The 15,883-nt window shown below is 47.2% G+C and overlaps 1 protein-coding gene across 4 annotated transcripts in view; it reads right to left on the bottom strand.

The window, feature by feature from the left end:
* KIT (KIT proto-oncogene, receptor tyrosine kinase) overlaps positions 1-12,754 on the bottom strand; it is an 84,266-nt gene extending 71,512 nt beyond the window's left edge. Inside the window, exon 1 of one of the 4 annotated variants that reach the window (XM_073891691.1) lies at positions 12,548-12,754. In XM_073891691.1, the coding sequence (XP_073747792.1) occupies positions 12,548-12,614 (67 nt within the window). In that variant the 5' untranslated portion in view covers positions 12,615-12,754. The remainder of the gene's footprint in view (positions 1-12,547) is intronic. The other 3 variants (XM_025887568.2, XM_073891692.1, XM_025887569.2) reach the window with 3 other exon arrangements.
* Between the last annotated feature and the right edge of the window lie 3,129 nt (positions 12,755-15,883).

The following is a 15,883-nucleotide window of genomic DNA, read 5'->3' as shown; positions in this document are numbered from 1 at the left end:
CAAGCAGACTCCCCAATTACCGGATGAGCATGGCGCCTCACACAGGGCGGGATCTCAGCACTCTGAGATTGGGACCTGAGCCAAAACCAAGAGTTGGATGCTAAACCGACTGAGCCACCCAGGCGCCCCTCTACTGCTCCATCTTAAAATAAAATGGCTACAACTAGGTTTTCAAACAACCCAAGGAATAGTCCAAAAGTTCTAGGCCCCCTACTTTTTTTTTTTTTTTTAGCCCTTCTCTAGTTAACTGATAGCAAACTGTTTTAAACAGGGTCTACTTAAACTGGGCCCTGAAATTCCCACCCAAAACAGTCAGTACTAACCAATGATGACCACAATGGACAAGAAGACTTCTCTGACTTATAAATAGTAGTCTTTTGTCAAACCTGACCAAGTATATTACAGTAACTGATTCCATAATTACTTCGGTGCCCACACTTGTATATCTAACGCTGGTCGTTTCATCAAAATTGTTAGCTGACATCCTACCAAGCACCTGAGGAATCTTTAAGGCCTTCCACCAAAGCTGCAGTCACTGGGGCCATACCTTCTTGCCCACAACTCAAAGGGTAGGTACCACTCTCCATCACTAGAGAGTCTGTATCTTGGATTCCTTCCTGAGGATCAACACTAACAATACCAAAGGAACAACAGTCCTACTCGATGCCCAAGAACTGACAGAGAAGGAACTTTCCAGTCCTCAGGAGTTCAACAGGGTCAATTCTCATTTGGGGGTGTCCTTGATTTGAAACCAGAGAGCTTATCATTTTCATGGACCTCTGAAGGGTCACTCTCAGGCCAAAATGCAGCAAGTCAGATGAAGCCAAGCTGCTGTCCCCTCACCCAGGCCACCTACAGTAACAGGAGAGTGGAACAGAACGCTCAGAATAACTGTCAGCAGCTGAACGGCCCGGAGTCAGACACAAAGGGCCATCAGTGGAACGTAGTTATTATCAGGCCCAAAGATGGTCTGATTTTAACAAGGATGAATTTTAAAAGGTGAAGAGCCTCTAGTCCTTGGAGACATCCTGAAGAGCACTCAGCCTGGACCCCTGAAGCATCTCTCTCAGCTGTGAAAAAGCATTCTGGTACGTTTTGAGAAAAAGGATTCCAAGCCTCCAGACTGACAACGCACCGTGGCACAGGAAAGGCTCCACGAAGTCCAGAAAGCGAGGACACCTGTCTGTGCTCCCCCGTGTTACACACACTTGGCTCAACCCCCTTGGTGAATCCTTCCAGGAACACCTGCTCAAGTGGCTCACCACTCTGGAGTGACAGAGACTGGGAAGGTGAAAAGCAGTGAGGACCTGTGGCAGACAGCACTCAAGCGACCAACATCTTCAAAAGCTCCCACTGAGTTGGTCCCTGGCCCCTCTTCCCCCTTCCCTGCTTCTCTTCTCGTCCTGTTCTGGTTTGCCTTCTCCGGCCCCTCCTTCCCCGTGAACCCAGTCCCCGCTGACCCTCTGAGAAACCTTACCTTTCTCAGCTTCCTTCCTTAATGGACCATAATGCAGAACTGAAATAAATCTAAATTAAGCTGCTTTCTCTGAGAGACCCTAGGCTTTCTTCTTTTTCTTTCTGGGCTCTTTGTGGGCCTGGGGTCATGAGACAAAAAAGAATTCACTGGAACAGAAGCCCCAAGATGACGAGGATTTTTGCTTGATGTGTTCACTGCTATAGCCCCTCCCCCAATGATTTAATAATTATTTATGAGCAAATCTGTGAATTCCTGCTACGTAAGGTCAGTTTAAAAGATACTAGGAGGAACCAAGAGAATGAAGCCATGAGGCTTACGCACTCAGGTTTTATGGCCTGATTTCCAGGAGGGAGGGAGAAGCTGGCTACACCGTGATGGATGGTCCTCACCTGCCGGCTGGCCACTCCCTGAGCCCGCCAGCATCCACTCCCTTGGCCAGCCTCTCTTCAGAAGGCAGTCATTCTGAAGCTAAGGTGATCATTTTAAATAATATCCCTTGGAAATGCAGAAATGTAAATTAGGCTACACATTCAGATCTACTAAAAAATTCATAAACCCTTCTACATATGCTAGTTTATTTTAAAAAGCAAAAGGGGGGGTTCTTTTTTTTTTACGAAAGTGCTGCATTTTGGTTCAGCTAGAAACGTGTCTACTATTTGCCTGCAGTAAATATCCCGACGATCCTATGGTAAGTAGGAAAAAACATTTCCACATCCTAATTAACCATTTTCAAGTGGCTATTCGAATGACGTATTTTGAATGAACGATCTGGGTTTAATTTAACAATGACAAAAAGCCTAATGACCCGTCCCTGTGGTTTTACCAGGCCATTTCTTAAAATGAAGATCTTCCCAAGGTACATGGGCTCAAAGTCGCCCATTAAAAAAGAAATCTGTGAAAATTAGAATAGAAATGCATTTAAGACATCTTACAAACCCCAAAACCGAGTCACTTTAAAAGTACCCATCATCTTTCCAAGTAGAATAATTCTCCATTTTTTTTAAACACGCTCTTGTTTTCTCTCAAACATGCACTGGCCGAGTAACAGAGAGCCAGTGTACCCCCCCGCCCCACACCACACTTCTAACATCGCCGGTGTTTTCCCCAGAAGCCAAATCTATATTAGACTCCTGTCTATAAATACCTCCTTCCAGTGAAAAGACACACCAAATAATTTCCAAAGTTCTTTGTGATAATACCTTCTTTGTTCTAACTCTGCTAAGCAATCCCGCTGCCTATATAGGTCATTCTATGTAAATTACTGGATTGTTTGAAGAATTTTATAAACACCCTTCGAAATAACCTGAGTCACCTGGCGTAAATCCAAAGGAAGCTAGATATTTTGCCTCACTCAGGAACTTAAAGACGTAAGTAAGGGTTTCTCCTCTTTTCATTTTCCCTATTATCTTTTTCCACCTGGTCAGGAACAAGGGACTCCCCTGGCGAGTGCCACCACACACCTTTTCTTTGAGCCACTGACTTTTCCTCCCACAAACAGGCACCTCCCCACCCAACGCTCACAGCTTTGGGGAGGGCCATAACCAGGGCCCCTAATTCCCTTCTAATTACCCTCTAATACAGGGCTGGAGAACCCAGGGCAGAATCTCAAAATGTCCTAAGCCATACATAGGACCCTTATTATCAAGGTTGGGAGGTTTGGCTTGTTACTGTTTTTTTCAGAGTATGTGTATGGTTTTTTTTGGGGGGGGGCGGGTTGTTGTTTTTTAACGAATGGATTTATGCAGACAGCTACATGCCTGGATTATCATTTTACTAAATATTTAAAATTTGCTAATAACCAAAAACCTATTTGCCTATTGCCACTATCGGATGTTGAGCCTACGAAATCTGTAGTCTTGGCTGACGGTGAGGAGGTAGGAAGGTGAGGGAGGGTAATTAGCCCTGGACTTAAAAGCAACTCAAAGTACATATCCATGGACCTACTCTGGATTTGCATTGTACATACATTATGTGTAATACATGCAAAAGTGAGATCTGTACTTTTCCATTTTTTAAAGTTAATTTCTCTGAATAAGTAACTACTTGACCAGATTACACGTAACAAAAATCTCCTCACATATGGCATCGCAGAAAATACTGCAATTACTGACGAATTAAAAAAAAAAAAAATCCTAAGAAATTACCCTATCTCATCTTCCAGTAGATTCTTTCCATGGGAGTCTTCTGGCTGACTGAAAACCTTTCCTTTCAGATTCACACCTTACCCAATTCCTGAACAGAGATTTAACTCAGGCCCCAGATCTTCCTCTCAGTCAGCCCCTCTCCTCCAGAAATGATGCCTATTCCTCTAATCCAATGGTAATGAATATGCATCTTGGCTTCTGGACCAGGACTGTTATTTAAATCTTATTACAAATCCTATTACCTTAGCACCGACCCCAGTAGCTCCCAGCCTCCTTAAAGGCAGGGATCACATCATCACACATTTCAACATGACAAGTCAAGTGGCGTAATCAACTAGAAGCTGTTGAACTGCAATTTCATTTCCACCACCTTCCCCACTGGATGGCTGACTGATCTGTTACGTGCCACTGAGCCATGACCATGAAGTGACCAAAGGGAAAGGGCAGGTGGGAAGGGAAGTCAGGGTGGTGGGTAAACCGCAGAGTGAACAATCCACCCCTGAGCAATCAAGGGCAAAGGACTTCCTTCATCTTTACAGATCCCTCGGCCCACATGCAGCACGGCTGGCTTTCTCTCAAAATTATCAATCAGTTGGAGGATCACAGAGCACGATGGTTCTTAGGTTAGGGTTAATTATGATCAACCACAGATGTCTCTAGACGTCGGACTTCCTTTTGTTTCTCGTACCTTGGCACTAGGCTTAAGTGATCCCGCTGCACAATCCATTCTGAGCTTGGATACCCACAGGCCCCAACAGATCAATAACCCATGTTTAAGCTGTGGGTTCTTTATTGGCTATTTTCAGTATAGCCAAAAACCATGAAGAGTGGTGGATCGTGTTGGAGTTGAACCAGAATTTAGAGAAACACTCTGCCCAAAGCCCAGGGAGGGAAAAAAGGGAAAACGGCTGGTTATTTTATTTAGACAAGGTTTCAGACAGGCCCTTAAAGGGTCATCAGACCAGCTGAGGTAAGCAGGACCTAACCACTTCAAAATGACAATTATGTGCTTTCCTCATACTTGCAGCAAAGACCCTATAACTAGCTCTGGTAAGAATTTTCCCTTAAAAAAAAAAAATCTCAATTTCCTTCTGGGGCAATTTAAACTCTTCTCATTCTGCCCCATTCTTCAATCACATATTACAGATATTTGAGGACTGTCATTCCCTAAAACTTCTCACCTTATCTTCTCTAGCTTAATAAATCCAATTTCTTTCAGTTGCCTTCAAAGGGCCTATTTGCCAAAGCTTTAATCAACTCTGTCCTCCCTCACACCCACAATGTCCATTCTGTTCTCTGAGGAAGCCAAAAAACACCCTTTAAAAGTGGCTTAGTGTGGAGAATAAATGCAGAATTATCTTCCTGCTCTTTATTTCTGTTCATGAAAATGTATTTTTCATTGTTATGACCGATACACAACACACAACTCTTTAAAATCCCCAAATCCTACCATTAATATTACATAGCCATGTTCTGGTGACTTCTGGGGTGTAGTTTTGCCCTTACATGGACATGACCCTAGGAAGAATCTCATTTGTATCTACCATCGTGTCTGTGAAATTGAGTTTCAAATACACGCAGCCTGGAAACAGTCAATAAGCAAACACAACAGAGACCAACATCATCTTCCTCCCCTCAAATAGGCCGCTCCTCTTCTGGCTTTATTTTCCATTCATTCCAGAGTATCATCAGTCCTCCCAGGGACCCATGCCTCCGGGAACTCCTGCTCCACCCTTCCCCTCAATGCCATCCACCCTGACACATCCAAGATGTCTGTGAATTTGCCAAGTGAACTAAAGTCGGCCACCTGTATCTTCCTCACGTCTCTCCTAAGTGTTTTCCCTTCTTTCCAGAGCACACACCCTTCACATCCAGGCCCTCACCCTTCACCCAGAGGCCATCTAAAGAGTCTGACTGTCTCTACACCCAGCTCCCCATCAACACAAAGCTCAACCATGAGACTGACCATCCTAAACGAGGCCCCTGAGAAACTCTCCCTTAGATATTGGTGTACAAATGTTCACAGCAGCATTATTCAGAACAGCCAAAAGGGGGAAGCAACCCAGTCACTGTCCACTGACGGATGAACAGATAAACAAAATATGGTATAAACTTAACACATGTGCATATGCATATGCATACACACATACATATATCCATACATTTCCTTCCTTAAAAAGGAAGGAAATTCTAACATATGTTACAACATGGATGAACCACCCTGAAGACATTATGCTAAGTGAAACGAGCCAGTCGCAAAGGCAAATACTGAATGATTCCACTTATATGAGGTCCCTAGAGTAGTCAAATTCATAAATACAGAAAACAGAATGATGGTTGCCAGGGGCTGGGGGAGGGGGTAAAGGGAGCGAGTGTTTAATGGGCGCAGAGCTTGTTTTGCAAGATGGAAAAATGTTCTGGAGATGGGTTGCACAACAACGTGAATGTTCTTAACACTAACTGAACTGTACACCTCAAAATGATTAAGATAGTAAATGTTATGTATATTTTACTAAAATGTAAACATACACATGTGTGCGTGCGCCCCTCCCTTAGTCTTGGTTACTCACAGCAAGGGGGTGTCTAATAAGTTTTCGGAGCAGGTTGGGGACTGGATGGAATGGTGCAGCAAGCAGCCTTGGCTTAGTCAGCAAAACCCAGAGAGCCACTCCCGGGTCAGGTCCACCTTAGCCCTGACCTCAAAGCTCTTTTCAGAATCCGGGCCAAACTCAACACTAGATATGCCCTCCCTCCAATGTTCCTTGAGGTTAATCGAAGAGCCCACCTTTCCAGCCTCTTCCCCTCCAATTCCCTAGCCACCCCAACCATCACACCACCTTAAAGACTGGACAATCCTCAAGTAAGATCTTAAGTCTTGTCCCAGGTTCCCACAGCTTTCTTCCAACTGAAGCCTCAACTACAGACACTCTACCTCTAACACACAGAAATTAATCCCAAATATTATCTCCCACATGGACACTTCTACTGATCTCTGATCTCTCTCATCTGCCCACCAAGACATACACTCCTCTCCTTTGAAATCCTGCCTGAGCACTCTGCGCTCCTTTTGACACCAAATTCACTTTAAATCAGAGGCTGTGTTCTTAGTCCATCCCTCCCCCACCTCTAGCCCACACCTGTAGTACCTCAAAGGACCAAGGCCTAGGGATTGACAGATCTTCCTTAAACTCTTTCTGAAATGTTTACTGAGCATTTACTATGTTCAAAGCGCTGTACAAGTGCTAGAAAACAGGAGATGTTAAACTCATTATTTACTGAGCCCCGCTGTGTGTCTAGCCTGGGGCAATGGCTAACTAAGTTCAGCCTGGTCCCTCACTCCTAGGGAAGGCAGTCACAGAAAAGTCCCTCATTCTTATGGTGCTTTCAATGCCACCTTACAAGGTAATAGGGTTCCTGGACCCTATGTGAACTACCCTTACTTAGTCACCTTGAGAAAATGGCCATTTTCCCCTCCTAAACTTTCATCCACAAATCTGTATCCACCAAAATGGGCTAAAAATAAGGTGAAACAAAGAACCAGGGAGAGAACTATGCATTGCCACTAACAGGTGAATTAAAAAAAAAAAAAAAAAAAAAAAAAACTAGACATTAAATGTGTACATTTCATCTTACTACCAAAAATAAAAAAACATTCTACATAATCTGGTTTTATTCCATTTCCAATTTTTTTTTCCCTAAGAGACAAAGCTGAAAGAGGAACATAAAATCAGCCTGATATGGAGTCCCCGTGCTGTCCCCATGAGGGACACCATGCTAGGCACATTACGTGATTGATCTCACTAACTCCTTTTGGGAGCCCAGGCCACCATCCCTGGGTCACACATGAAGAACTGAAGCTTCCAGAGAGGGAAGAGTCTTTTCCCAGAGCACACAGCAAGCAAGGGGCCAAACTGTTAAAAACCCAGGTTGTCCGTTTCAGAGCCCAAGGTCTTAACTCTGGATAACAATTTAGCTTAAAGTTTGCAAGTGTTGAAAACCTAGCTGTCAGAAAAGGATGCACTGGAAGATACCTAACAAAGTGTGTCAAAACCAAAATGTAAGCATGAAAGCTAAAGCATAAGTTGAATGGAAAAATCAGCAGATGTGAATGTTTTCACTGGAGAAATCTTCTGGCTTGTTTGTCTTTGTTGGGGGGGGGGGGGAGTCCAAGATCTGTTCAGTCTCTTGAGCAGTGATTCCCAACTGTTAGGTCAAAAGCTCTATAAAATGCAAAACAAAAATTAAAGTTTATTTCACATTAAAAGCCATCATGTGAGTACTTATTAATACCTGCATGCAAAGATGACAAAGAGAAACAGTCAAATTCTACATACTCACAGAGCTCACTCACTGATTAGGTGCCCGTCCCATCCCAGACTCTGTGCCAGACATCTGTACCAGAATCGCTTCCTGATTTTTAGGACAACCATATTAGAGTAGGCATGATTTCCATGTTAGGAATAACAAGAATTCCTATTTTACAGATAATAATTATGACTGACATGTACGGAGCTTGTACTAGAAAGCACGCCAGGCAGCACCGTTCTAAAAACTCTCTATGGAGAAACACATTTACTGGCACAGAATGGTTAAGTAATTTGCCAAAGTCACACAGCTGAAACTAAGAAGAAAAAGTCAATTCAGCAGGGTAAATGACTTGCTCCAAGGCCCCAAAGGTGTCAGCCATAAAACCAGCAGGCCAATACAAGGCTGGCTTCACTCCATAGGCCTGTGCCCTGTCCACCAGGTACCTGCGTAATCCCATCTATGCTCACCAGGTCCCTAAGGCTAAATGCCTACATGTGTAAGGCTGGCTGTAGACAGCGGTATTTCCTAGTGCCTCCTAAAGAGCACAGGTCCCATCAAAAGGGGCAGAGTTTTCAGTGCTTCAAAAGAACAGACAAACCAAGATCTTCTCCAGATTTTTAAGTATCATTATTGCATATATTAAGCATCATATATTAAGCATCATTTGCCTTGATGTTTTCTTAAAAAGCATGGGGGGGGGTGTGCAACAAACACGTCGATGGGCTATCAGCCAGTAACCTCTCTCTACCTATTTAGAGTCTGAAGTCAAAAGATGGGTTGTCTCGGGTCCCAAACGTCCAAAATCAGAGGTACTAGGCCAGGCTTCCTCAAAGTCCCCTCCCTTTCAACAAAGATTCACACTGGCTTTACCCTAAATTCACACTCGTACCTCTGCTTACTCCCTGGTAGGCACTCCTCGATCTGGATTTTGCAGTCATGCAGCTACCCATTCAAGTTACAGAAACCGCCCATGAAATGTTGCATATTTAAGATCCCTTCCCATGTCTTTCAATCCCTTATTTTCAAAGTTAACCACACATGAATGCAGCAAAATAAAGCACTTCCCCCCGTCCCAGCCTGTCCACTGACCGTCAGACTAAATCCACTCTGAAGCAAAGGCGGCTGCAGCCCTGACCACTGCCTTTCAGGGGTTCCCGTCCTGTAAGGCCAGATTCAAGAATTCCCCTTGGACACTGCAGCTCATTTCCTGGTGTCCTTCTTTAATCAGCTGGGGGGAAACTTGAGGAAATGAGTCATAATCCTAAGGGCAACTTCCAGCAGCGTCAAAAGCAGCAAAATCCATCACCACATCTGTCCCTAAAAGTGCTACCAGGGAAGCCCACAAAGCACCTGGCACGTTTCTGAGAATCTGTCTTGGGCTAGGAGTGGGAAACTGCCCTTCTGTATCTCACTGTGCCCATTCAGGGTAAATGACCAACGGTTATTAACTCATTCCTGGGAGTCTGCTCTTTCACAAGTATGCCACAAGTATATAATAATGCCGAAAGCGTTTTTATTTTCTGGAGAGGGGGATGGAAAAAAAATCAACTGACTTCCATCATCATTTTAGAGACAGCTTATCTTCATTTCTGAGGGCTTTTGGAATGGGACAGCTAACACCTACAGCCCTCTTGCCCAGGATCAATTGCCTACACACTCCCCAGGGAAGCGGTATTTAATGACTCCCCTCCCCAGGGAATACTTCCCTTCACACTGAGAACACTAACTGAGACATCCCAAGACAGGCAATTCTAGGTCTTTTTTACCAAAATTTGGAAGGTAATGACCTTGACCATCCTGTATTCCCAAAACCTCCAACAATATCCTGGCATATAATATGGGCTCATGGCATAGTTTCCAATGAATCACACAACTGATTCTGTTAAGGCATGTGAATGGATATACAGTTGGGCATATATGTAGTCAGGCTTCACCACTGATTATTTTGGTAACTGACTTATCCTCAGCCAGTTTCTCCTGCTATAAAATGATAGGGATGGCAGGAGTACTACGACCTCCAGGGCTTGCTGGAAGGACTAGAAATACCATGTAAAGCCGCCCCCCCCCAAGCCCAGTTCTGAATAAAGAACAGCTATGTACAACACACGAAGTGAAATGTAAGGCATATCAGAAAATGTGTTGCAATAACACAGCATACATAATTTATCAAGTCATAAGAAAAAAATCTGTGGATGAGTGGGAAAGACCAGAATGGGGATAAATGATTTTTCTGGACTTTACAAGACCATCATATTATTCCCAACAGGAGAAGATCCAAAATGTCCCAGGGCCAGCTGCTGGGTATGACTCTGGCCTCACACCTGCAGGAACAAGGGGAAAGTATGATTCACTATTCCCTGCAGGCTCATCTTGCTGGGCACAGGAGTCATAAATACTGAGGGGAGTGGTGATGGAGGGTCCTACAGAGTTGGCACCTCCTTGATTGAATTCAAAGAGAAACTAGGCAAACGTGTGTGGATCTAGGAGAAAAGAGGGTAAACCACACCTCCCGGCTTTAGCGAGTGGTCCCTGCGACCGGGAGAGGCAGAGGAATTTCAGGGAGACAGAAAGGAATCAGGAAAAGAATTCAAAAAATTGTAGTCTACGCTCAGAACACTGGAAGAGGAGAAATCTGGGACCCAAAGGATCCTTCCTGATGCAGATGCCTCACTGTCCTCTTGAGGAAATCGGTATCTCCAGAATTTAAACGACCTGCCAAGGGCACACGGCTAATAAATGCTGGGAAAGGAGAACCAGAAGGGCAGCTCAAGGCTCTGTCACTATACCATACTGCCCCCCAGGAGCCAGACCTTAAAATTCCCTCTGCCAAAAATCTATTGGATGGAGCAGGAATAATTATGAGGGAGAAGGAAGCAACTGATTCATTTAATTTTTAAAAAGGCAGCTATTCCGTGTGGTCTGTCTTTCTAGTGCCCTATTCGGGTCCGTACACATACCTTAACTGAAATTAAAAATGCAAGGCACAAAGACGTAAGGAACAAACGTGTCATTTGAAGCTTAACCGGTCGAATCTGCCACGGAATCCGGGCACTCACGCATGGTCCCTCCCCTCCACCACCACCTCACAGGGTCCAGATGCAAGGCCTCCCTGCCTCCACAGGAAAGCCCTCACAACAATGCCTTTCAAGCCCTTGGAGTGGGGAGGCTGCACCTTGAGACTTTATGGAAAACGGACCAGTGGTCAACTGAGTACACCACGATAGTTCATAGCGATCTTCTTTTTAGCCCTCAAATTCCAGTTCAGCCTCACTTTCTTTCCTTACATCATTGGGGTAGGCTTAAAGGTTTTTAAAAAATGACCTGGGAGAGAGCAGGGTTTCAAGGGTTAGCCGGGCGACCTGCACTCGCTCGCGCACCAGCGACACCCAGAAAAAAAGGGAAGAAGGGGCAGGAATCCGACCTAGGGCTTCCAGGAGCCTGCGAATCCTCCTCCTCCACCTTCAGACCCAAGTTCCCGCGCAGACGGAACCGGATTTTCACTACAGCTTTAAGATCCAAGAAAGATTTGCTGAAACTTCCACTCCATCTCCCACCCCCGCCCCAGGCGGCCCTTAAGTAGTGTGGCTATCACGTGCGAAAGGGTGTTGCAAATCTCAAAATTCCCAAAGAAAACGGGGACCCGAAATTACAGGACGCAGATACCGATTCGAGCGGCTTGCAGAGCCCGGCCAGCCTGTCCGGGCATACTAGCGGGGCCCGGGAGGCCGCCGGGTGGAGGACCTGAGCGTCCCAGCGCCCCGTCCCTGCCTCCTCCGGGAGCAGGCGGCTAACGCAGCCACCAGCCGCTCGGAGGCGCGTGGCAGGGAAGAAACGGCACCGCGGCGGAAAGGGGCGAGCCTCCGGCATGGGATTTACAACAGCAAAAAGTCTGCAACCTAGCGGCTGCTTTCCACACGCCCTGCCCAAGTTGTCCCCGTAGCCGCCACCTCTAGGATCGCGGGATCCGGCCCCAGAGCCGCACGCCGCGCGCTCCCCGGGCAAAATGCCTAACCAGGGGCCGCGGGGACGCCGCGAGGAGAGGCGGCAGCGGGTCTGTCCCCAGCTCTGGGCCACAAAGAGCGCCCGCGGTTTGGAAAGCGGCAGCCGCAGAGCAAAGAAAAGGCTCTCCAACTTTGCCCTCGGCGCCGCTAAGAACCTGCGGGCTGCTCGTCCAGAGCGCCGGTCACACGCGCGCAACTTTTAACAAAAGGCAGCAGCGGCCGCGCCTCGCACCGCGGAGATAACGCGCTGGGTGCGGACCCCGGACACGCCCGCCTCGGCCCCCGCGTACCCTCCGCACAAAAGCAACCCCCAACTCGCACGCAGCCCGCAGCCGCACCTCGCCCACTCTTGAGCCCCCTCGCTGCCCTCCCCGCAAGACCCCCAGCTCAGCGCCCTCGCCACCAGCGGCAGGGGCTCCACGCGCAGGTGAGCGAGGCGGGGCGCAGGAGAGTCCCGGGAACGCCTCGAACCTTCCCGGAGCCTAAAAAGCACGGGCACTGGAGGGCCGTCAGCCACCTCCGCCGACGAATCCCCCGAACGCGTTCGAGCCCTCGGGAGACACAGGCTGCGCCGGGGCGGGGGGGGCGCGGCCCTACGGCCCGCGGCGCTCTCCCACCTGTCTGGACGCGGAACAGGAGGAGCAGGACGCTGAGAAAATCCCAGGCGCCGCGAGCGCCTCTCATCGCGGTGGCTGCGCTGGGATCGGAGCTACGTTCCACGTTCCTGCTCTCGCCCAAGTGCACCGAGCGCGGCAAAGCCGAGCCCCCAGAGCCACTAGCGCCGAGCAGCGGCCCCTCCTCCCAGCGCCCTCCCCCTGCGCGCCGGCCACGCCCCTTCTCCGCACCCCTCCTCGCCTCCCCTCCCTCCCTCGCTCCCGGGTCTCGCTCCCTCCCGGCGGCGGCGTCTGGCCTCCGCTCATTCGACGTGTTAATCCCCGGGGGCTGAGCCGGCGGGGAGGAGGAGGGCGTGCTGGCCCTCGCCGCCCGCTCCTGACCCCGGAGCCCCTTCATCTTTCTACCTCTCCTCCTCCCCTGTGATGTGGTCGGGTGCCCGAGGCGGCTGCCAGATGAGGGGGGTGCTGCCCGCGCGCTTTGTGAAGCCCGGCACCCAGCGCACATTAGGGCCCGGGCCCGCCACCTGGCAGGTGCTCCCCAGACAATAAAGGTCCGCCGCCCGGCCCTCGAGCACGCTCCGATGGGAAGAGAAGAGACGCCGCTGGTGGCGGAGGTGGTGCGGGAATCGACGGGAATTGGGGTGCAGGGGATTAGGAATTAGGCCCCCACATTCTGTTCCATGTCGGTTAATGGAGGGGGACCAAGAGAGGCGCCTGACACCGTGGTAAAATGCTGAGCCAGGGCGTAGGTAATTATGCTCAGTTTCTCCACCTGCTCTTAACCGTAAGAACACAATTGGTTTCTATTGGTCGGCGTGGCCTCCGCCCAAGAAGCCCCTGCCGAGACTTTCCTGGAGAACCCAGCTTGGCTTTCCGAGTGGGGAAGAGGGCCTTGCGAAGTTTGCTCTGCGAGCCCGAGTTTTTAAACCCATTTGCGCCAGAAGTCGCTGTGCTAAGCTCTTTGGGAGCCTCCTCCTTCACCAACTCCCCCCCCCCGCGTGGTTTCTCTGCTTCTGTACCAGAGGACGGTTACTGGGGGCAGGGGTCCTGACCGTCCTCTTAGCTGCCCTAGCCGGTACCAGGAGCAAAATAATAGTAAAATAATTCTCTTAAACCAGGTTCCACTGCCTGGGAATTGCTTTATCCAAGGTAACAACAGTATCTGTACAGGGTTTTATAGTTTCTCCTTACTCTAATATTCCACGCTCACAACAGCAGCTTTGTGAGATAGGTAGAGCAGAATGTTTATTATTTGAGTTTTAAAAAGTGGCCCACGACCGCACAGCAAATAGAGAGGAGAGCTAGTCATTTTAAGACTGACTCCAGGTATGATGACCTTAACCGTTGTGTTCGAATAAACCAGGAAAACACCTTACCAGAGAGCTTCAGAGGGGAAAATAAATAGGAGGTGCCCACCAGAAAAAGTGGGGGAATCATACAGATACACCTAGACTCTTCCCTAAAATAGCGTCCAAAAGGTATAGTTAACCAGCTCCCCCACCCCACTTTATTTAATATTGAAAGCTCTCCTGTTTGATATTGATAGGACCTAAGTTAGTTTTTTTAAGAGGATTTTTAAAGCTAATCACTTAAATTTATCACTTCTAGGGGCGTCTGGGTGGCTCAGTCGGTTGAGCGCCGGCCTTGGGCTCAGATCACGATCTCAGGGTCCTGGGATCAAGCCCCTCCTCACTGGGCTCCACACTCAGTCCTCTCTCCCTCTGCCCCTCCCTGCACCCATGCTCCCCTCCTCCTCTCTTAAGTAAATAAATAAAAAATCTTTTTAAAAAATTATCATTTCTAGGTCAATCAATATGTACGATTGCCTCTCCCTAAACTCATGTATTCATTCAACAAGCATGTAAGTGTCTACTCTGAACAAGGAAGAGCTAGGTACTGGGAGTACCATTGTTAATAGAGGTGGGCCCTGCCACAATCCTTATAGTCAAGACTGGGAAACCCCCACCCCAATGTTTTAGCAAATGTGTCAAGTCATACAGCTGTGGGAAAACTGAAATTCAAAGGTCTCTCTGTGCTCTGGGCCATCAGACCACATCTTTTTCTTAGGATGACAGAGATAAAAGCTACCACTCAAAGCAATCATAAGTTTCTGGGATCTTGATTTATTTCTAAAATCCATTTTGTAGTAAGAAAAAAAATCACTGTGAGTTAAAATATCAACATTATGCCTGCAAGAGAAAATTTACAATTTTCTTCTTCAATCAACTGATATTGGAGAGGATAACAAGTCTTCAAAAGAGAGGGTGAAAAGAGACCATATTGCAATTTAATTCTAGGCAGGAAACTTCTATCAGAAAAAAAAAAAAAAAAAAACCAGAATAGGGAATTATACAATGCTGGACTGTCAGTCATGTTTACCATCCAACAAATATCTACTGAGCACCTTGGTAGGCACAAGACCTCCAAAAATCAGTAAGACAAAGTCCTTGCCTAGTGGGATTCACAGTCTGGGAGGGTAAGCAGATACCCAAAAAGAAACTCTAATATCGGCTAACAGGGTTTGTGTTCAGACAATACACACCAAGTTGGTTACATAGGTTGGTAGAATATTGAAGTCCTCTGTATTGACTGGGAAAAAAAGTCACTGCCCTAAACACTGAAGTGCCCCTTCACTCCAATCCCTTTCTTGAGATACCCCAAATCTCCTCAGATCCAGCCATTAAAGGTTTAATGCCAGGCATAGCAGGAAGTCTCCAGCCCCTGTGCCTTTAGGGTTACTAGCTATTTTTAATAACACCTCATGCCAGCAAAAGAAGGCATAAGAAAGTACTCTAAGTGACCTGCTATGGGAGTGAACTACATTTTAGGACATGTCCCATAGAAACACTTACAACGATGGAAATGTTTTACGTTGTCAGGTAGGATGTACAGGGCCAATTCTGTACTCTTTTTGATGACAGCCCTGGAGCCTTTTATAAATTATACTTTACATGGTTTATTGTTTTCATAACTGTATTATTGCAACTTGTAGAAACCCAGCTCAAACAGACTCAAAAAACAAACAAAGAAACCTAAAATGTAATGGTTCTTAGAATTGGAAAGTCCAGTGAGGCTAGCATTCGACACTTTCCTTGATTCAAGAATTCAAAGTCATCAGGACTTGAAGGTGGTGTGTGTGGTGTGGTGTGATGTGGTGTGGTGTGTGTGTACACATGCATCTCTCTCCATGTCCATCCTTCAGCAGCACGCTCCTGTATGACTCCCCTTTCTTCATGTGCACTCACGCAGCTCTAGGCTCACAGCTTATTAGTACCAATGTGAGCAGAGCTTTTCTGCCCCCGTGAACATCTCCCATAAAAATACTGACCCAGCTTAAGT

The sequence above is a fragment of the Callorhinus ursinus genome, unplaced genomic scaffold (assembly GCF_003265705.2).
Source record: "Callorhinus ursinus isolate GAN/ISIS: 27379988/994484 unplaced genomic scaffold, GSC_fseal_2.0 scaffold4, whole genome shotgun sequence".
NCBI classification, from domain to species: domain Eukaryota; kingdom Metazoa; phylum Chordata; class Mammalia; order Carnivora; family Otariidae; genus Callorhinus; species Callorhinus ursinus.
The sequence above is the reverse complement of the archived record's forward strand: the minus strand, read 5'-3'. Positions and strand labels throughout refer to the sequence as shown.